The sequence below is a fragment of the Penicillium pulvis genome (genome assembly GCF_028828015.1).
Source record: "Penicillium pulvis strain IBT 33274 chromosome Unknown scaffold_8_segment0_segment0, whole genome shotgun sequence".
Lineage (NCBI taxonomy): Eukaryota > Fungi > Ascomycota > Eurotiomycetes > Eurotiales > Aspergillaceae > Penicillium > Penicillium pulvis.
This window is the reverse complement of record NW_026643080.1, coordinates 5,726,735-5,748,610: the sequence shown is the minus strand read 5'-3', so window position 1 is coordinate 5,748,610 and position 21,876 is coordinate 5,726,735. Positions and strand designations below refer to the sequence as shown.

Below are 21,876 nucleotides of genomic sequence, written 5' to 3'. Positions count from 1 at the left end.
TCGAAGTTTGTAGAAGCGTGAACTATCTAGAAAATATGAGTAGCAGAAAGAGGGCATCCTTCTATAGCTGGTTGGTCTCCGGGAAATACAGTTAATGAAACAAGCAGGATCTCGAACGAGAAACCGGGTGTCACAAGAGATTCACTGAGCCGAGATAGCAATTCTAGATTAAGACATGGTGCCTACAGGAGGTGTTCTGGATCTTATTCGAATCCGCATACGAGAGAAAGGGGGACCAAAATAGGTCTCTATAGAATGATGAACCATGGGGGGATGCGACAGGTGTGACCAAAGAAAGAACCTGGCCATTAAAAGTGCATGATAGACGACATCATTGACCATAAGAAAGTGAAGAAAGACATGAAGGAAAAGGAGAAAGGAAATACTTCCGGGTTGGGGGGTCAATAGAGCTGATGGCGTTCATCTCTATTGAGCCCCCAAAGTGGTTAGATCCGAACCATGGATGTGCATTCAATGGGAGTTTTTGTTTGTTTGTTTAATTTACATGGTTTGTATTTCACTGGTTCTGGAACTCCTCAATTTCAATGGACTTAGACCCTCCATTTATGCTAGACTAAAATTGGATGGTAGGGTTGTGGAATTGGATGTATATTGTTGCGGAGGTAAGAATGACGAAAGCCGTGACGAAATACCCTTGCATGAATCAAGACTACTAAAACCAACTTAATCAACCTCGGTCGGACGCCACGAACTCCTCCGCCCGTCGGGGCGAACTCTTTTCTTCCCTGCAGCTTCTCGTCTTTTCAAGCCCCAAAGTTCTTTGGGTTTCATTTCCATCATGGCCGATCCCCCTTCACCATCGGGGATCTCACCCCGCAATTCATCGATCCGCCGCCGTGGTGCCCCCGCGCGAAGCACGCCCACGCTTGAGACCATCCCCGACTGGCCAGAACGCCGCAACTCGACGCTCTCAGATACCATCTCGGAGGCCCGTAACTCCATTCGATCATCCACAGATGATCTATTTCTCCCCCGGGTCGCCAGGCACAATGACGGTCCGATCGCAACAGAGGAGTCTCATTGGCATTCCGCACCACTGGCCTTGGCGCTGATGCCTGCCATCGCGGGGGTGATGTTTAAAGAGGGAAGCTCTTTCGTGACTGACGTGACATTGTTGGTTCTGGCAGCGATATTTCTAAATTGGTCGGTTCGGTTACCATGGTACGTCAAAAGTCCGGTCAAATGCTTTTCACGGGGTACAAGCTCACATGCATTAAAAGGGATTGGTATCGGTCGGCCCAGGCCATCCGGCGGGAAGAAACCAGATTTAGCCCCACTGCGGAGGATATCGAGATCGAGGGCGATGAGGCTGTAGAATCGGCCGAAGAATCTCACCCGCATCCCACGCCCCCTCGAGCGTCTACTGAAGCAGCCATCAAGGAGCTTCAGATCCACGAGCTGGTCGCATTAGCCTCGTGCTTTATATTTCCTCTGATCGGCGCCTGGCTTCTTCATGGCATCAGGAATAGTCTGTCCCGGCCCTCAGAAGGCCTAGTCTCAAATTACAACCTTACTATCTTCCTCCTCGCATCGGAGATTCGTCCATTCGCACATCTTCTCAAATTATTTCAAGCACGCACCCTTCACCTCCAACGCATTGTCGCAACCACCGACGAAGACCGCATCGACGCAAGTAAAGTCCAAGATCTCACAAAGCGACTCGAGGAACTAGAAGCCCACATCGCCGAAGCTGCCGCTACTCGCCAGGCTTCGTCTCCCATTAAATCAGACCATGGACCAAGTGACGCCCCGTCACTCATAACACAGGCTGTTGTTGAAGCCCGCAAGTCCGTCCAGCCAGATATCGAAGCCCTTAACCGCGCTGTTCGCCGCTATGAGAAACGTACGGCCCTCATGACCCTCCAGTCAGATACTCGCTTCCAGCAACTCGAAGCTCAAATGCGCGACGCATTGTCTTTAGCAGCTGCCGCGCAGCGCTCCAGTATATCCCGCCGCTCCAGCTACGCGTTCACCCTGGTTGACTGGGCCTGCGCATGCATCGTGGTTCCCGCTCAATTCGCATCATCTATCCTCAGCTTACCCAGCCGCGCAGCTAATCGCTGCTTGGCAACCGCAAAGAGCATACTAGGCCGACCTCCCGCACAAAAGCCACGCTCAAAATCGAGTAAAGGCAAGTCAGCCCAGGGAGGTGGTTACAAGGTCCGGCCACGGTCGCCTCCTCCGATAAAATCGGCTTCTATTTCGCCGCTTCCACCACAGCAATCTCTGGATCCGAAGTTCAAGGGTATTTCTCGCTAGGCTGGTCCATGCTTGAAGCTGTTGTGATGTATGGCTCTCGTTTCTTTCTCTTATGTACTTTTCGGGCTTTATATACTATACTCCACCAATTTCAATTTCGGCTTTGAATCGAGGGTTTCCCACACCGTAAACAGCCATTAGGGACAGCCCTTGATCAATGGCGTGAATAGGATCATCGTGTTTCGGTCAAAGAACCAACACTTTCCAACCAGCAATGACAACTTTATTAAGCAACATACTATTGATTCATCTAGGGCTTACTGCTGAGGCGATCAAATATGCATCATAGGAGTTCTTCATCCGGCTTTCGCATCAGTAACGTCGAGTGATGTTCCGTAAACAACTTAAAAAAGACAGAAAGTTGGACTCGATTTTGCCTCAGACAGTAATTCACCTACCCATCCATGTTTTGTAATCTTTTTTGCCTCGTCCACCAAACCCATTTCTGACACGAATTTTAGGGTCAGCTGTACTCCGAATGACAATGTTTCCGGGAGAGAGGGACAACAAACCTAGTAGAAGCTGAATAGTACCACGAACCGATGACTCCAAAGCCGAGGCAACTATACAATTCAACTCAAGCTGTGAAGATTACCTTTATGATGGATACGACATAGAAGCGGTAGCCTTAGGTTTGGATTCTCAAGCTGCGACTGCTCTTGGCACAGGGGAATGGATGCTTCTTCAGACATTCCGTTGGTTACACCTGTAGATATGGACCCGCATTCCACATCTCCAGTCCTGGAGCCATGTATCTTGAAGTCATGCACCAGTTGACTCCATGGTTGAAACCGTGTACTAGTGTATATATCACCTGGGATTGATATACATATACGATTATCAAGTAGGTACCGTACTTCTGAAGACTCCAACGACCACACGGTCATGGTAGTATATATTTGTTTGACCTCTCCACCTGATAGATCTTAGCTAGTATAGTATCCACCTTTGCGCTAGTCAAGCCAAATAATGATTTAAGTCAGTTCTATTACATCTAAGTATCACTATTGACACAAAAGCAGATGAAAGTCACGAAATGGAGACAAAAAGCTTCCAAATTTCCAGGGATCAGAAAACTCACAGGTTCTCTGCGCCGAAACCACAGTAAATATACAGCACTAGGTCCGCCCCCCAGAAGGCCCCCTCTCATCAACCCCAATCATCTTCAAGAAAGGCTCGATGATCCCCTTCTTACGTTCATCAGAGGCCCGACGCTCTTTCTCCTTCGACGGTACAGGAAGGTTCTGCGAAATGAGCACGCGGGCAAATATAGATGCGAGTGCAGACTCGACAGCCTCTCGACGCGCTACAGCCTTTTCGTACGAGTCCTTTGCCGCGGACTCCGGGGTCGGCGCTTGGCTTTTGCGACGGAAACTACCCGCTGAGATGAACGCTGCGGTAGAGGCAGGGGCAGGCGGGTCTGGGAGGCTGGATTTGGGGGTTTCCTGCTCTTTTTGCTCTTCTTGGTCTTGGCCCTGGTCTTTCATGTCCTTCTTGCTCTCATCTTTCGATTTTGTGAGATCCGTCAGATTGGATAATCGCTTTTTGGCCTTGGATAATGCAGGCTGGCTGGGCTGTGGTGCAATGGATGGGACAGGGGCTACTTCGTTGGCGATGCGGGCAAGCATGAACGTGACAAATGTGAAGGAGACGCTATGGGCGGGTGAATAGGCGAGGCTTTCTAGGACCCAGGCTTGGGTCTCTTCCCACGATCGGGGAGGAGCTTTGGATTTCTCTCGTGCGATCATATGTTGCTCCATCTCTTGCCAAACGGATGCGGTGACGATGCTGTCACTTAGAGAATTAAGGAATGTCAGGAGTGTTGCTGACAGAGCCTCAAGCCGGTGGAGAGATGGAACTTCCGGAGCGAAAATTGATGTTAAGGATTGGTTGGTGTCAAGGGATTCCCGGACGGATGCAGACAGAACCGAGCGCTGTTGGGGGTCCCGAAGGGTCCATGTATCAGGTTCGAATGGCCACCCGGCTCCTGCTGGACCTGAAACCCAAGGTGCTTCTTCTCCAGATTCGCCTTTTGTCATGCTCCACTCTGCTACAGCCCGCTCGGTCAAGTCGGAGATTGCCTCAGTCAAACGAAAGAGCTCACGTGGAGCAGATAGCCGCACTTCAGTGCCTGTTTGGGATGACTGTGATGTCCCTTTCTTGTCGAGACTGCGGGCGCCCTCTTCGGGCATGCGGGTCAATTCATCCACGCTACAGCCAAAGCAGGTTGGCAGCCAGTGTCCTGTGACCGTAATAAAGTGGTCGCGGCCACTATCAACATGAAGTACAAGGATCTCCTCCACTTTGACCTTCTTAAGGTTTAAAAGACGCACTTGTTCGATATTCTGAACATGAGCTGTGACGTCGACATTGGCCACTTCGCCTGGCAGGAGAGTGTGGGACTTCCCAGAAGGCGTAATAGCCGGCTGTTCAGTTCGGTCTTCGGCTCGGTCGATTTGAATTTTGAGCCAAGAGGGGCTCTCTGAGCTGTCTTTACTATCAAGGCTAGGCCTCTCCCCGAAATGAAAGGTGGCTGAAGCACCGCTCGTATTGGCAATAGTGATGGACCGGCGAACCGGCACATCATAGGCAACATCACCAAAGTCAATTGCGTTTGGATCTTGCTCTTTGCCTTGTTCACCATGAGGAACATCAACGACGACCGTCAGACCGGGGCGAGCCTCGTTCTCAGCCTTGTCCAGCTCACGGACGACCTCTTGGTGGACTTTTGCCTTGAGGCTGGGATTGACCGCGTCAAATGAAAGTGTAAAAATGGCATCCAAGGGCTTGTGGTCTGAAGACAAAATTCCCTGGTGTGAGACATAGTGGTTCAGACGAATGGGCTCATCCAATGAAGAGTCTTCGGATGCAACAGAGGAGACATATGCCCGCTCATCATCTGAAATGTACTCCTCCACGCTCCCTCCCCCATCTACTCCGTCGACCTCAGGATCGTAGTCAAATAGAACATTTTCATCAGCAGCAGCCTGGTCGAGACCTTGGTCTTGCATTTCTTTGTCTCTCTGCCGGACCTCCTCGCTTTCTCGGTCAAGTTGCTCATGTTTGAGCTTATCTCGCCGAGTGCGGTAGAGGATTCGATCACACCAGCTAGGGCCACGATGTTTCTCACTCGAATCAAACATAGCCACACTACCGACATCATACTTATATGTAGGCAGAAAAGTGATTTGACCCTCGCGCCATCCTTTATGGAATGCTGTTCCCAATTTTTGCTGAATTCGCAGTTGGTCATGGACGACAAGAGACGAAATAGTCGTCTGCAATGACGCAGGATCATTATGGGGATCGATCTCCTCATCGGTAACTGGCTCGGGTGGCCCATCGTCTTCTGGACCCGGCGGAGGTGGCGGCTGGTTTTCAACATCGGTGGTAGAACCTCGGCGACTACCCGATTTTTCCTTTTCCTGGAGAGCGATGTCATATGCATTGACTGTATGCCGTGATAGGACTTGCCGTACGTCGTTTCCAGGAATATCATCCAGTCGATAGTTGAGATCGCCGAACCAGAAAGTAAAATCCTCGTCGCCAATATTGTCAAAGGCTTCCTCCCCTGTGCCCTTCTCTCCATCAACACGATCGAACTTTGCACGCGACGAAATCTGAGAAGCATCCCAATTGCGCCTTTCTAGGCTGCTTTTATCGGACCCTGCCGCAAGGTGACAATTCACAAAAACTAAACGAGTAGTTTCACCAAGTACCAAGCGAGTGGTCACAGCACCCTTATTCCCCATGTACCCCATCAGTCCCGTTCCAACATAGGTACTGCTGACCGAGGAAATGCTCTCGCCAATCGATGGGGAGGCGTATATGATAAGTAAAAGTCCAACTAGCTGAACCTCAGAGACGAGCTGGTATCCAGGAGGTAGTGATTTCTGAACCGACTCTTTCCATCGATTTGATGGACCCGAATCAGTATATGGCCGTAGAGCCTCTGCAGGAGATGAAACATCGACCACTTCCTGCAGGCCCAAAACATAAAGATCGATCTCCTCCGGACTTGTTTGGAATGGCTTTTTCTTCTGCTCATTCTCCTCATCTCCGGTGGTGGGACCCCCGTCAGCTGCCCCAGCATGCTCAAGCTGCTCTCCCTTAGCACCAGACAGTTTCTCAGACACTCCTTGGCCCTGCACAAACCATTTCCCAATATCCTTTTCTGTGCCTGAGATGGCTGCCACATTCCAGGTCCCAATCTTGACGCGAACCGTTCGTCGACGTGTATATTCGGATTTCCGTGCTTTGACAGCACGCGAAAGGGACAGTAGATCCAGTGCAGGGTGCTCAATGTCTTCCACCTCTTCCGACGTTTGGCCCCTCGAGTCTGACCCGGGCGACTCGGCTCGCCGTTCCTTGGCACTCATATTGGATCAAATGGTGTGAAATCCTGCAAGTGATGGGATATGCTCATAAGAACTTTGTGCAAGTTTATTGGTTGTATGCGACGCTGACAGTGTGTGGTATAGAAACTGTGGTTGTGAATATGTGGCGGCTCTTTAATCCGGCAAAATTGGGTGTTATATCGGTCCTTTGGAGCATCACCATGCAAGGAGAACAATCAACAAGGAATCCGATTCAGTCAATAGTCAAATGCGACCAATGGGCAACGGATTGGATTGTATAATTTAGCACGACTGAGTAGGTACGTGCGTTATGCACGGTGGATGGTGTCTTAGGTCTAGGAGGGCAGTAGCACCAGAGTGAAGAGGGCCGCGCGAATCAGGTTAAGAGAAGAGAAAAGACGAATCCGCCCAAAGCAGCGGGAAGCCCCCTCAAGAAACAATAGAAGTCAAAAAGCGTGAAAATAGGAAGAAACGCAAGAGTTGGAGGCGGAAAGCCGATGACGATATGTCTTATCGGTCTTATCGTTCAACCCGCAATCAGCAACCACCTATTCACTCTCCGCCAAACTTTCCCACGAACGACTCAGCGAACGCGACTCAGCGAACGACTCAGCGAACGACTCAGCGACCTCCCACTCTCCTTTCCCCCCCACCACCATCATGAAGCGTACTCCTCGCGCACCGCCCAACGGCAGGGCTAATCACCGTCAAGAAACTGTATCCCAGTACTACCAAAACAACGCCCACACAGACTACGAATCAGACACTGCGTACCTCTCAGACATGCCTCAGCAAGCTCCCCCACCTCTCCGCTCCAATGAAGAGCTCAACCTTCGCGTTCTCCGTCGTCACAACTCTGAAATTACCGATGTCATCTCCCTTGCGAACTATGCCGTCATCTACACTTTCAACCCCGCTTCGACTACTTGGGAGAAGGTCAACATTGAGGGCACCCTGTTTGTTTGCTCAATGACCCCGGGCCCCCTTGGCGAAGAACGCTTTACGGTGTTCCTTCTGAACCGCCGCAGTCTTGAAAACTTCGAATCCCGCCTGACTGGCGCCGAGAATGTGGAAGTGACTGAGGAGTATGTCATCTTGAAGGAAGACAAAGACAAAGATGCCGAGGGCAAAGCTGATGCCAACAACTACCGCGTCTACGGTATCTGGATTTACTCTGAGACTGAAACTTCGACCACTGATACCCGCACCGTGAATGCCATGGTCATCAAAGAGTGCGCTACTCGTGCCGGCCAGAGCCTGAAGGATGCCAAGGAACGTATCCAAGCTATGCGCCAAAACGAACTTCACATTGCTGCTGCCGCCGCAGAGACCCAGGCTATTCCCAATGAGAACATCCAAGGTGGTGTCCAGGGTGGTGTCTCGATGGGCCGTACCATGTCACTGAAGGACATTCTTGGGCAGCAACGTGCTCAGGATGATGAGTGGAGTGTTCGTGCGCACCATGAACAGCCCCAATTCCAGCCTCAACCCCTGCCTCAACCCCCGGCCCAGCCCGGATATGGGTACCCGATGCCTCCGGCACAGCAGCATCCTTACCAGGCCGGCGCGCCTAACCCGCGGGCCCCAGCCCAGGGGATGCCCGATGTGCTCGGCGATCTCTTCCGTCGCGCAGGACTTCAGCCTAAGCCGCAGTAAATGCTGTTCTCGGTCCATGCGTTTCTTTCTTATTTTGCATTTACTATTGTTTTGTATTTCATATCCTATCTACAGGTCATCTCATGGCGCACGATTTATCTTGATTGTTTCTACGGCATATCATCTAGCGTTTGTTTCAAGTCATCGGACAGTGAATGGGGTGGCGTCGTTTATTTTCGTCGTTCCTGTTGAGATACCCATTGCAACGGTTGAATCTCCGGATAAATTTTCGTTCTTACTTTGACATTGTTTCCGAATAAAACTCACATTGTATTACTTTCATACCCATATCAATCCTTCTCATAAATCTACTTCGTTATCTACACAAGTCCTCACTCAAGAACCCTCTTAAGTGGCTGTCTACCAATTATATGCGCCCGCATCACTCTTCTTCCTGACTTCAGAGTGCCTAGATGTCAATGAGATACTTCCTAACTATGCCGCACCATGGCTCTCAAATTACTCTTCATGCAACACCATCCTCTCTGACTATAAATATCTAATACAATTCTCTCTCTCTTCTTCTTCTTCTTCTTCTTCTTCTTCTTCTTCTTCTTCTTCTTTCTCTTCTTATTCCTTCTCCTCGTCATACACGAAGGCTACAAATGGACCCGCAGCCGAGTACCTTGGAAATGGAATTACGACAAGTTGAAGAAGAGACAGGGAGAATTTGTAAGTGCCTTCGACTCCTAATTAACTCAAACACAGCAGTCATTCATGCCATAAGGTCCTTCAGATGGAATGCCTCAGAAAGCGCTCAGGCGGTCAAACCCTCAGTTATTTCTTCAGGACTTCTCGCTATGACTGACTACGTAACACTAAAAACGACCTGTTGAAGTAAGCACCCCTTGGTCCCCTCACTTTGGATGTATCTCTGATTTGATATAGGCCTTTATGGACACCAATTAGGACACTGAGTCTAAGACGACTGTAATGCATCGTCTATTGTCATTTTTAGGAACTAGCCTGTCGTCGTTCAATCTGTCGTGACAAATGCGGGCAGTGCAAGTATGCATTGCCAAATGGCGGGTTTTACTCTTGTGTGCTTAGTATATTATTTCAATCCCATTCAATGTCATAGCGCTCCTTAACGATGTAAGATAAGGTTCACTACTTGAACTTATTTCCATATCCTCTTGCGGTATATTCTGCCTCCGCGACGATGATGTGTTAAATCATATCTATGTCTTATACCTCAAGCTTGAGTAATTGTAACACCAGAAAGCTCTAGAATTAAGTCTCTATTCTCGCCGATGTAAGCTACATTCCTGACTATCATCACCTCAAGTCCATCAGTGTCTAATTATCTGAAATCCTGGAGTTTCAAGCCACCCATTTCAGGCGTATAATTGTGCTTAACGCTGTACCATATCCCGTATCATTTTCGCAACCTTCTGAGCCATGACATCGCTATGCTCTGGAGGAATGATAGTTTAGTATGAGTCAAACACAAAAGAATGACAAAAAGAGATAACTTACTCAAGCAGAATGCGTGAGGTAATCCTTCCTCGCAAACAAACATCTTCGGACCTAATCCTTCCTCTCGCCCCCTCAATGCAATAACTTCATCCCGAGTTTTTTCCGCAACCCAATGATCATTTTTTCCGAAGTAGAAAAACAATCGTATAATAGGCTCAGATGTGCACCCAACCCCCCAAACATCATCTGTCCATTTATCAGATGTGATGGTGCGCATTTCATCAGCTGCCATATGTCTGTCGAGAATATTAGTACCCACACAGTGTTTGGGATATCGAGCAATCAAAGTCTATAATGAACATACAATGCTTGTCGTACACCACCAGAGCTCTTCAGGAACTCAAACGTCGTGTCGAGACCATGAGCAGGTGGATTTCTCATCACGAATCGAACAACGGATTTCAAAGTTGAGGATGGGAGGACCGAGGTTAATATACGGGCGAAGAAGCTCACAATAAGAGCGAGTTGCGGAAGGAATGATAATAAAGCCTGTATTATGACAAATGAAAAGTCAATAGCAAATCCCATCACTGTGAAATATGAAACTGACCGTCAATTTCTGGCCGGACGGAGAGTGTGCGATATCCTTTACTGTTGGGAAGAGCATCACACCGCCGATGATATCGAATGAACTCGAAGAGACAGAGTCGGCTAAATCCTTCCCATGTCCAGGTTCAGGGGAAAGGGTCTCTATATCCGGTATACCCTCACGATGTCTTCTCAAGACCTCCATAGCGATATATGCGCCAACAGAGTGTCCAATGAGAATAACTTTTCGTTTCGGCGCTGGGGCGAAAGAACCAGATCCAGACTTTGATTCTGCCGAAGCATTATCCGTGGAATTGTTGTTCAAGTTCATCAAATCCACGAGCTTCCGATGCACGAATCGAATCTGGTCTTCAAGATCGTACAAGCGGTCGTTGGCGCTGTGCTCCCCATCTTTGCCATTTTGGCCGATGTTATGCTCAGCATCAGATGGAATATCGAAGCCACCGAGACTGCACCCGTATATCTGAATAGAGGTCTTCTTTGTGGTACTTGAAGTCTCGGTCTGGGTCTGGAGTTGAGACCCGTCGACCAGGTGCTGCGCTAGCAGGGATAGGAAAGGGTGGTAGTACCCGATCAAACCCGGATTCCCGGATACAAAAAAGACGGTAGTATCAGATTCTGACTGCGTGCCTGTATAGGTGCAGAATGTGTTCTTTGTGATTTGGGGTTCCATGACTTTGACATCCAGGATATGTGTATGTTTAGCACTATCACTCCGAGGGCTACCAAGGGACCTATGTAAGGTTACAAATGGTTTTCAGATAAGGGTGAGTTGAATACGCAATAAGGATGAGGTGATGAGTAGGTTTGGTATTTGATTGAGCAGTTGTCGTTGACGTACGGTACCTGATGGGTCAAGGTGCAAGGGCGGGTGCGGAGCCGAGTGGATCCCCATGTGAGCCGAGCTCCATGCAGCACGAATAAGCTACGAGCTACAGTACGATATGCCCCAATTTATGAGGAAGCAAGCAAAATTGACCATGGAATGCAAGTGTATTGCAACAGTTCCTGACTCCATATCCCCCAACCCAAAGCTCCTCCCCTTAACCGCCCCCGGTTTCTGTATCCCAAGTAAAAGTAAAATGAAATGGGTAAAATAAAGAACAAGAGGGCCCAAAGCTGGATCCAATGCATTGATTGCCCAGACGCCGACAGAGCGCAATGTACAGCATTTCGTTCCGTGCTCCCGCCATTAAAACAACACTGCAGGTATCATACCGCTGCGAAGCACCAGGTTCAAAAAGGAGAGGCACAGGAAGAAACAGAAAAAGGCGCAGAGAGAATATAAAACGAAGTTCGCCAAATAGCAGCACGTAAAATGATAGCAAAGTAGAAAGCTCAAGGCACACAGACATCAAAGCTGCGCTGGATGGTATCTACCTCATCAAAATGAGTAAGTGAGGTGGCTGCAGTGAAGGATCGCTGCTGAAGTGGGAGACTCAATTTGTCGCCAGACTGCACAGATTGTACAAGGAGTTATCAACCTTCTCCTTCGCCTTTGGGGTCGTCTCGGTTCTCCTTCTCACTGGATTCACCTGAAACATCTGTTGTGCACGATGTATCGGCTTCTGAAGCGGCAGGCTTGGCCGGTCCCAGATTGATAGCGATTCTCTTAGGTGCTGCGCCGACACTCGCTAAAACCCCCGATCCGGACTTTTCAGTTGCGCCAATTGGTGCAATCGATAAACTCTTCTTCCGACCGAGGATCCCAGCACCAGAATTGCTACTGGTAGAGCTTCTACGCTTGGGCCCTGTAGAGAGCTTCATTAGCTCATCATCGTCTTCCTCTTCACGACGACGCTTCTCAGCGAGTCGTTCGGGTGGAGGCGTCTGAGCGGGCGAGCTGGGTGCGGAGGTAGCAGCGTCAGGGCTAGTTTCAATTGTAGCCTCTGTCGTACTCAATGGTTCAGCCCGTTGAGTTTGCTCCGCAAGGGCTTCGGGTTTGGTGTCCATGACATCCTCATCGTCATCGTCATCAGGGTAGTCAACCAGGGGCTTGACCATTAAAGTAGCAGAGCCATTGGATGTACCAGCAGCAAGGGCTCCACGTGTATCCTGTGGCCACTGTGATCCAGTCAGTTAAAAAGCCCCAAAAGCAATCTAGCAAGACGACTTACATCATCTTCATCGTCGGATGTGCCAAAGTAGTCTTCTTCGGCAGCATCCATCTCCTTCACTCCCTGCCAACGCTGGCCATTCAGCGGCATCCTCCGTGATGTACTGTCGTCCTCATGGCCAAACAACGGGTCTGCCTCGCCACCATATCCTTGCATTTGATCATAACGGAGTATCAGGTTCAGGAATGTGTCGACGTAGGTGATGTTCGCAAGCTTCTCCCGGTACTTCTCTACCACGTGAATAATAAATGGCTTGATGTTTTCCCGTTTGATAAACTCGAAGAGCTCGAGACAGGCGGAGTTGAGTAGGTTGTCACGAGGCATTGTTTCATATACAATATCGAGAATTAAGCCGAATGTATTGTTGTGTGTCATGAGAGCTTGGTAAAATGTATCTTGAAGACTGATCAAGGTGCGGAAAAATTTGAGGGCAACTATTGGAACCAATGTTAGTTTAACCATTGAAGGGTAAACGGGCGTTTGCGGATGGTTGAGCTAGCTCTGCCTTACCCAGCTTTAGTGATTTTTGAGGCGCTGTCAGAAGCTGAGCGACCCGAGGCGCAAGAGATTCACTGTGGATCGCATTGCGTGTGCGGAAGAGATGTTGACGGACGAAAAAGGTGAGTATATCAGCAAGATGCGAGTAGAGTGTGACTTCTTGAAACGTCAAATCATTAACTGCAGAGTCACGTTAGCCAGATATCCTTCAACCCGGGAAACGAAAAATGAAAGCCAGTGAACACTCACGGGTAGCACGGTTGGCAAGTTGTTTAAGCGGTTGAAAGAGCCGCTTGGAAGAATCATCGAAATGCTGTTGGACAAATGCATCAGAGAGCATATTGGTAGGTCGGATTTTGAAGTAATCGGGTCCAGCCCGGGCAAGCGGGTCCTGCAAGGGTATCTGGGGGTCGAGCAGGATCTTAATAGCATCAGCTAGTTGATTTTTGACTCCAAGATCGGTCTCAGCATGGAGCAGGTCAATTAGTGTATCTGTGAGCGGTGTCTTCTTTTCATTGACAGCCTTGAGCATGTATCCCCGCATCATCACCGGGTCATGGTCCAGCAATGCTACCAGAATATCAATACCCGTCGTGCGCATAGCTGGGTTCGGGTGTTTCACGGCGAAGGCGATCACGGCGAACAGGCCGTGGTTAATGAAATTGGCGAATAGCTGGGCTCGCGATGGACCTTGGAGATTCTTCGCAATTGCCGCGCACTGATGCAAGAATTGTACAGCATCATCTTTGCGCTTGGAGTTGGTATTTCTGGGATCGAAGACGGAAAAGAGCTCTCGGAGGAAGTGTCCATTGGTTTGAATGTGGTTCACGATTTCCATTTGGTTGAAGAAGATCAGGGAGTTCAGTACGGAGAAAGTCGGGTCGTCCAAAATCCGGGCCAGGACCACGTCCTTCAGGTATTGTAGGCGCCATGTACTCCGGATCTTCCTGCGAATGATCGGATCATTGATAGGAACAACTTCTTTATAACGAGTCTGGTCTGCGAGGTATTGCCGGTGGTTTGCCTTGTGGGTAGGGAATTCAGGATCATATTCCAAAGCTCCTACCACCCCCAGGATAATGTGATCGGCGACGACGGTTTCGATGATGGTGTTATCGTTTAACAGGATAAGGGATTTCATGATGTTGCAAAGATGATGCAGATCAGTCAGGCTCTCCAAGTCCTCAGCCATATCCACTAAAGGAACTAGCTTGGCAATATACTCATCACGGATGATAAACTTGGACAGCGCATCGCGACCTGGCTGTGTCATACTCGCCGATCGCACAATCTGCTCCATTTCACCTAAGTTTCGAAGTTCGGGGGCCGGTAAAGAGATGGAATGGTAGCTATCCAGGTCGTCGGAAAGAGCATCGTCTGCAAAAAAAAAACAACATCCAGGTCAGAGACGCACATGGAGAGATAAGAAAAACCAAGTAACAGACTTACCGGCCGCAGCCAAACTGAGGTTTTGTTGAACAGCATTCACAAATTCCCTTGTTGGATGGTCAGTTCCGGAGCACGCGCACACATCTGTTATCTTCCGGTATCCTCACCAAATCTGCGCACATCCTTCTGCCTCTTGAAAACTAAGTGCCATATCCGTCCCGCTTTGTTCCGTCCAGACGATCAACGTCTCTGATCGCGCAGTCAGTAAAAAGACAAAACCTTCGGTGGTACAGACGCGGTGGTGGGACAGAAACCTTGCTGTTTTTGATAGCCATCTTCCTTGGAAATCCGCGTCTCCAGCAGCACGCGATTAGGCTGGTCTTCGGATTCGACAAATATTCGGGGTTCCTCCTGCAGAAAGAAAAAAGAAAACACGCGAGTCAGCCACGCGGTTCAAACCGTTCCGGGAGAGGTGCGGGTGCGGATGCAGGATTGTCGTAATGCGCGGGAGGAACATCCAAGACCAAGCGCGCGCGGCGAAGCGCACACTATGCCCGTGCGCCTGGCCGAGTAGAGCTTCCAGGGAAAGAACAAGCTTACCTCCAGTATGTGACCGCTACAGAAGCCGGTGCCGCGATCAAACCAATCATTATCCCTCAGTTCGTAGACCTTGACCCGTTTGCGACCGTCGGGCGGCGTTAGGTCCAGCGCCATGATCCGGCGAGAAAAGGAAGGGTACTTCACTCCGGGGCCTCCAGTATGAGCATGCGCCGGTTGTGAGGCCCTAGGAGATACCGAAGATGAAAATGGTTGGGTAGGGGTCGGGGGTGGAGATGATGAAAGAGTCTGCGGAGGGGATGACGATCGAAGGGAAGGTTGGGTTTGTGAAGGGGCAGAGGATCCACCTGACGGGAAGGGCCTCGGCCAGTTTCTTGCTTTTCTTGGTATCACTTCGCTCCCTCTATATCAGATATGATCTTGAAGTGCCTATGGAGAAACTTGTTTAAATATTCCGAATCTTTGAGAACTTTAAAAAAGGTACCTGACCCACGATGGGAGGGGAAGGAAGAAACGCCGCAGTTTACACGCGACCGGGAGAAGTGGGCACTTCCGGATCTTCCAGAATCCTAAAAACTTCCTTGATATGAACACATCAAGGGACTGGAATGCCACAAGTACGTTATTAGGAATCTGATCAAAGCTATTTATCGATCAAAGGTCCATAATTCAACCTATAAATAAGGTAGATCTCCATGCAGTACGGGGAAGAAGCGGGAACCAGAACGAAATTAACCTCCGGCATCGAAGCTTCGATCCATATTCTGCGTCTTAGCTGGCAGAACCAAAATAGTAATGATGTAAGGAGATTACACCGTGTAGATTACACAAGGCAGCAAGGCCACGAAATACAGGCCAGATCGGACCATTCCGCTCTCTAAAGCTCGGGCCCTGCCACCGCCCCGCTTCCGCAGCGCTGATTGGTGGTTCAGTGCATGGCAGATTCTTATCGACGCCTACCCGATGAGGAAAGGTTCCAGACCGGCGTGGTCTTGGTAGTTTTTTTTTCTCGGCCAGCTCGTGTTTTTCTTTTTCCACGCTTTCGTGTGTTTGTGTGAGCTAAAGACGAGCGACTTCTGGGGGTTTTGCGCTCGTTTCGATTATAAAGCTCCCTCTTTCCATTTACAGATCTAGATCTATACCGCAAGCGGATCAGTGCGCCGCGGCTGCATTTATTTTTCTGCAAACCCCGCTTTCCTGATCAACGTCGCCTTGTTTATTCAACATTGGGACGATGTCGGACTCCAAAGACCAAGTTGCCGTCCAGGCGACGGCTTCTAACACCAATTCTATCTCGTCGATTCCGAAGGATACGGCCGAGGTAGTGGTGCAGAGACCCGTGGGCGATGAAGAGGCGCTGGCGCCAGCTGATCTAGTTGATACGCAAAAGAAGGGCTTCTTTGCCTACTTCAAGACTAAGGAGTTCTATATCGTGTTGCTTCTAGGGTGAGTACTGGCATTGCGAATAAACATGATTCCTTATAATAGGGAAAGAGTTCCTGAGACTGATCGGGATATAGACAAGCTCTCGCTATTATGAACACTGCGACGAGCACCTTTACCACCCTACTTACCGATGAGAACTGGTCTATTCCAACTTTTCAGACTATTCTCAACTACATTGTGCTTACCTGCATTTTCACCCCTTATACCATCTACCGTTACGGGTTCAAGGGCTGGCTCCGGTTAATCTGGCGTGATGGATGGAAGTGTATGTCATGACCCCGCATCAACTTATTCGCGCATTGCCTCTAATTATCTCGTTACAGACATCATTCTCGCTTTCTGCGATGTTGAAGGAAACTATTTCATTGTGCTCGCATACGACTACACAACCATGCTCAGCGCCCAACTAATCAACTTCTGGGCCATCGTCGTGGTGGTCATTATCTCCTTCCTTTTCCTGAAAGTCCGATACCACATCACTCAAATTGCCGGTATCGTCATCTGCGTCGGCGGCATGGGTGTCCTCATCGCTTCGGACCACATCACCGGCACCAACGGTGGTGATGTGTCTTCGGGTAACCAGCTCAAGGGTGATCTCTTCGCACTGCTTGGCGCCTCGTTCTACGGTCTCACCAATACCGCCGAAGAGTACTTTGTCAGTACCAGGCCAGTTTACGAGGTTTTGGGCCAGCTTTCACTTTACGGCGTCATTATCGACGGTGTGCAATCTGCCATCTTTGAGCGTGACAAGTACAACACCAGCCACTGGGATGGCAAGGTTGGAGGCTACCTGATTGGATTCACGCTCTGTCTGAGCATGTTCTACTGTCTTGCACCCACGATGTTCCGATTGTCGTCCGCTGCATTCTTCAACATCTCGATGCTCACAATGAACTTCTGGGGTGTGTGCATTGGTATCAAGGTCTTCCACTACCATATCCACTGGATGTACCCCATTGCTTTTGTCCTCATCATTATCGGTCAATTGATCTATTATCTTGGACGCAGAGCGTTGGCTGAGGCAAGAAAGCCCTGGCTGGGAGAGAACCAGGAGCGGGGTATTACCGGGTGGTTCACTGCGAAGAGTCGCATTGAGCATGAAGTTCCTGGTGCTGTGCTTGAGGCGGATCGGAACCAAGATCAGCAGGGTGCTGGTCACAGCACTTCGCACGCAGTTGAGACTCATATCAATGCTGCCTAAGTGTTGTTCTGGCCATCTGGCTGTGACTGCATAGATTCCAATACACTCTTATGCCGTGTGAATATGGGTAGGTGGTGGAAAGTACATACGTGAATGCCGGGCCACTCAGTGTATACGAAATTTCTGAGTGGAACCTATCTTTGGGATCTAGATTGGGGGCTGCTTTGCTATAATGTCTTAATTGCTTAATTCTTTAACGACTATACTTAGATACGACCCTCTGTTACGAGAATGAATGTCCGCCAGGTCTTTGAATGTCCTATCTTAATGTCCTATCTTTGCATACTAGATCCTAAACACAATCTGCGTTACATACCTAAATAAGTATACGCCCACTTGAACTGTACACCTGGGCACCAAGGTCAAAGATCAGATCAAATAAGACTCGTAGTCATGAACCTTGGGAAAAGATAAGCCATAATGAACACCTCATAACCTTATTACCTGAAAATTTCAGCCCCTCAAATTTCCTGCTTGCCCCATAGTATAGAAGAAAAAAAGTGAATATGAAGAAAGTGACAGTCATCCGATTCCAATGTGCAGCCCGAACCCCCCTTGCCAGAGATATGAGAGGGTAGTACCAAATAATAGACATAGACATCCATGGAGACGCAGACGAACAACAAGAACACCGAGAAATGAAAAGAGTCCATCGACACTTTCACAGAAGAAACGAGCGCCATATTCCGACCAATTCACACGGGCACCAGGTAAAATGAATAAACAAAACAAGAAAGCACTCTCTGACAATCCAAAATGACTCAAGACACCGGAAACCAACCTAATCTCAAGGAAAGGGTATTTTTGTTCGTTTTCAAAATGATCCGGTCCGTGGACACCAATGTTGACTCCAGGAACCCAGTTGTGGTATAGTAGCAGACCCTTCCCGCCCAAGCCACAATCCAAATCCGAAAATTGACAGAAAATGTAAATGAAAACCAATAACCTAGACCGAGAAGGGCAGAAGTAAAAAAAAGTGATCCTGCTCCCGCTGTCATGTATATACCGTTGTGATCAGAAAAGCATGTCACGCAAATAGAGAAGCCATTTTGCTCACACAACGCCACGAAAATTATCAAAAAGAGGCCGAAACCCCTCCAAATCGAATGCATACCACATATAAAGCGCCGCCGTAAAATCCCTCAATGCGGAATCAAATAGAGTCATGGGTATGAGTTTTTCGTTTTATTGGCCTTTTTCAACCCCACACTGAGGCCTGGACGCCGAGCCCGCTCTTCGAGCCCCAGACGCCACTGCCGTTAGACCAGCCGAGGCCCACACCACCAGCAGTCGAGTCCTTAGGACCGGGGGCATTGGCAGCAGCCGTGACAGCTGGGTTGGGGGCTGCGGATGTAGCACGCTCGTTCGCGTTGGCAGCCGCCTCGCCGGGGGTGAAACCGAAGCCTAGAGAGGAGGACAATGGGGTTGTTGAACGCTTGTTTAGTGCCGGGTTAGAGGTGGGAGCAGTGTTCTGCGGTCCTACAGGTCGAGATCCGATGGGGCCGGCGCTCGGCTTAGCTGAGGCTTGACGAGACGAAGACAAGTCAGTGCTGCTGGGCGATGAGGTCGAGGGCACGGGCTGCTCGGTGAAGCTGGCGTTGATAGCCGAGCTGGGCGAAGAGGTGCTGTTAGCCCGGGAGCTAGACTGCAGACCAGGTGCGCCATCGGCAGCACCGAGGACCTGGTTCAGACCGAATGGGTCCACACCCCGTGGGGACGCTCCACGAGCGGCTGACGAGGGAGTACTGGCAGTCTGGCTCTCCGGGCGAGAGTTGTCGTCTGGCAGGGGGCCAGGGGGGAAGAAAGCGGGGCTCTCATTGCCGTACAGGGCCCGGTGCTGGCGAGCCAGGAGGTCTCGGCGGCTGTCTTCGCTCACGGCAGCCGGGCTGAGGGATCGATCGGATTTGTTTGCAGACATCTCGGCGAGGAGGCCTTTGGAGAAAGAAGATCACGTATTAAAAACCGCGCATTCAAAAGAACATGCCAAACCAATATATTATACAAGGCCGACGGATACATAGATGCAGAGAAGAAAAATGACGGGGGAATATAAACGTCAAGGAGAGAGAGAGAGAAAAGCAAACACGCTACCACGTACTTCGGTTGTACTGCTGCTCCTGATGATAGTTGCGGAGCTCCCGTTCACGCTGAGCTGCCATCCGACGCTTCGCCTGCATCATCTGTTCTACTTCATTCGGGCGTCCCTGGTACCGCTGCGAGGCATAGAAACCCTGCGCATTGCCGGAGGGGGGATTCGGGAGCCTTCGAACTCGCTCACCGAGTGGTGTCGCTGGGGGCCGCCATTTCCGCCCATGCGAGGGTCTGCCACAGGGAATTTCAAGTCAGATCAACGCCGCATCGATCGAGGGTACGTCCACATACCGTAGTCGGGATAGGGACGACCCATCATCATGGGCATCGAGTCCCGGCGAGGAGCATTCCACAACTTCCCGCTCTTGACGAGATTGTCGATCGCACGATCAACCTCTTCACAAACATCACACGGTCAGCACACTGTTATTTTCCAAATCACACGAGACAAACCCCCACAATTCCCCGGTTTTCGCTTGCCGAAATTGTTGCACCACCGGAGTCGTCGGTCATTGTCCCCGTTAAGGCATCATGCTTATTTTTTCTCGAGGCGAAGCGAAACGAAACGGAATTGTGGGTTCGGCCAACAATTGAAAAACGAGGAGTTGAGCATACCGTCAAATTGGGACGAAAAGGCCGGGCTATCCTCACGCTGGGAGACCGAGCTCGAGCCTGTTGCAAGTGAAAAAAAGTATGAGTTTGTGTGTTCCGGAGATTTTTGCGGGCTGGAAATGCATTGTGCATACCTGACCGAGACGGCGGCACGGGCTGCTCCCAGGAGACCTGGCGCGCGGCAGGAGCCTGCCAACCCTGCGGTTCGTAGTACGAAGACATGGTCGTTTGAGAGGGAATCTTCGGTGGTCGAACGAGCGGTTCAGGGGGGTGGAAGCGGCGAAGCAGATGATCCGTCCGGTAGAGGCGATCTGTTTGATCCGCCAAAAGAAAAAGTGAGTATGAGTTTCCCAAGTCACCCAGTATGATGGGTCTGCAAGTATATTTCAGGAATGAATCCTCAACGGTTCTCCCCGGATACCAGTTCTTTGAAACTGGGAGAAAAGAAAATGGCCGTGGGTCCGGTGCCGGTGGAATCGGGGCCGGGTTTTTTTTTCTTGCCCGAGTAGGGGGGACAACAACCAATACAACCAAAAAAGCAACTTACAGGAAAACAGGCCTCGTGGAGGGGGAGGATTAAGGATAGACAGGAGAGAGGGGAAAGAGACGAAGAAAATCGGAAAAGGAGATGAGGGTCCAGCCTATTTTGGGGTGGATTAACCGGAGTTTGATGAGATTTTGATTACTGAGAAAAAAAAAGAAAAGAGGGGAACACATGGAGTAGTACAATCCCTCGCTCTTTTACAATTTGCCCCTCAATAATTGATTTACTTTCTCACACATGCAATTATTCAGAATGTACTTGACAGTGACAAGTTGCGCGGCAATTCCCGGCAACGCAGTCTTATTCGCGATTGGGGACTGGGTACACTACATGGGGTCACCGGAGATTGGGGGGCACGGGGCGTGCCTAAGCGTTACTGCGTATTAAACTCTTTCTGTACATCTCTTTTCCAACTCGAACTCTCTGCATACGGAAAAGAGTATTGGAGAGTGAAATATGTAGTTAATACTTGACTTAGATGCCTAAAATAAACATTGTGGGAGTTCTTCCCCGCGTATACATCGTATACATCGGAAGTCATTGGTAACCAAGGTTTGTCCCCACCCAAATCATTTATAACGTATGATTCTGGGTTTCTTTTCTTTCCTGTTCTAGCTCGATCTTCTATAGATCCGTTATCCTTACATGATTAATCTGTGGATAACTAGACAATGACTCAGTTGACAAGGATCCAAGAGAAATGTGCATTGATGACGATATTGCAATGTACACTGCACTCGCCTGCAGCTCGCCAAGTATTCCCGTGACTCTGGCGCTGCCAGCTGCGAGTGGACACGAGGTTTCTCAAACGAGAACACTGCAGCCTTCAGGACGATCTCAACCCAGTGAAGAGCCGACCATTCCATGCAGCAAGATCTAGGATGCCCCATGGGTTGCAAGTACAGATGTAATTCCACAAACCCGCAGAGCCCCTCATCCTATCTCAAGAGAGAGGGGCACAATGCCTTATGTACATCCGAAGTACATTCCCGAGGTCCAATAGCCAGTCACTGTAGTAAGCCAACCGCAAGAGAGAGAAAAACAGAACATCTCCACGGAGGACGGTAGCTACGCTAGTCGCATTCCCGCCTGGAACAC

General features: G+C 49.7%; 7 protein-coding genes across 7 annotated transcripts; 3 read left to right on the top strand and 4 right to left on the bottom strand.

Moving 5' to 3' along the window:
• Positions 1-799: 799 nt before the first annotated feature.
• On the top strand, positions 800-2,280 carry N7503_011579 (uncharacterized protein; the record flags this gene model as incomplete). Its single annotated transcript, XM_057071125.1, has 2 exons — positions 800-1,182; positions 1,242-2,280. The coding sequence occupies 2 exons, from the start codon at positions 800-802 to the stop codon at positions 2,278-2,280; spliced, it is 1,422 nt and encodes a 473-aa protein (XP_056917736.1).
• A 1,118-nt stretch (positions 2,281-3,398) lies between these two features.
• Positions 3,399-6,659, bottom strand: N7503_011578 (phosphatase family protein; the record flags this gene model as incomplete). The annotated part of the gene is made up of 1 exon (XM_057071124.1): positions 3,399-6,659. The coding sequence occupies one exon, from the start codon at positions 6,657-6,659 to the stop codon at positions 3,399-3,401; it is 3,261 nt and encodes a 1,086-aa protein (XP_056917735.1).
• A 639-nt stretch (positions 6,660-7,298) lies between these two features.
• On the top strand, positions 7,299-8,294 carry N7503_011577 (Dcp1 family protein; the record flags this gene model as incomplete). The annotated part of the gene is made up of 1 exon (XM_057071123.1): positions 7,299-8,294. One exon carries the CDS (start codon positions 7,299-7,301, stop codon positions 8,292-8,294), a length of 996 nt encoding a protein of 331 aa, XP_056917734.1.
• A 1,355-nt stretch (positions 8,295-9,649) lies between these two features.
• N7503_011576 (bifunctional triacylglycerol lipase/ester hydrolase) lies at positions 9,650-10,995 on the bottom strand (the record flags this gene model as incomplete). The annotated part of the gene is made up of 4 exons (XM_057071122.1): positions 9,650-9,711; positions 9,774-10,009; positions 10,078-10,262; positions 10,324-10,995. 4 exons carry the CDS (start codon positions 10,993-10,995, stop codon positions 9,650-9,652), a joined length of 1,155 nt encoding a protein of 384 aa, XP_056917733.1.
• Positions 10,996-11,801: 806 nt separating this feature from the next.
• On the bottom strand, positions 11,802-15,040 carry N7503_011575 (SMEK family protein; the record flags this gene model as incomplete). Its single annotated transcript, XM_057071121.1, has 8 exons — positions 11,802-12,386; positions 12,440-12,873; positions 12,950-13,117; positions 13,187-14,314; positions 14,387-14,433; positions 14,494-14,575; positions 14,641-14,737; positions 14,927-15,040. The coding sequence occupies 8 exons, from the start codon at positions 15,038-15,040 to the stop codon at positions 11,802-11,804; spliced, it is 2,655 nt and encodes an 884-aa protein (XP_056917732.1).
• Positions 15,041-16,118: 1,078 nt separating this feature from the next.
• On the top strand, positions 16,119-17,531 carry N7503_011574 (DUF914 domain membrane protein; the record flags this gene model as incomplete). The annotated part of the gene is made up of 3 exons (XM_057071120.1): positions 16,119-16,330; positions 16,405-16,595; positions 16,654-17,531. The coding sequence occupies 3 exons, from the start codon at positions 16,119-16,121 to the stop codon at positions 17,529-17,531; spliced, it is 1,281 nt and encodes a 426-aa protein (XP_056917731.1).
• Positions 17,532-18,162: 631 nt separating this feature from the next.
• N7503_011573 (uncharacterized protein) lies at positions 18,163-20,980 on the bottom strand. Its single transcript, XM_057071119.1, has 6 exons — positions 20,782-20,980; positions 20,369-20,545; positions 20,238-20,294; positions 19,904-20,018; positions 19,630-19,853; positions 18,163-19,463 (listed from the first exon to the last, which is right to left on the bottom strand). The coding sequence occupies exons 2-6, from the start codon at positions 20,454-20,456 to the stop codon at positions 18,730-18,732; spliced, it is 1,218 nt and encodes a 405-aa protein (XP_056917730.1). The 5' UTR covers positions 20,457-20,545; positions 20,782-20,980; the 3' UTR covers positions 18,163-18,729.
• Positions 20,981-21,876: the final 896 nt, after the last annotated feature.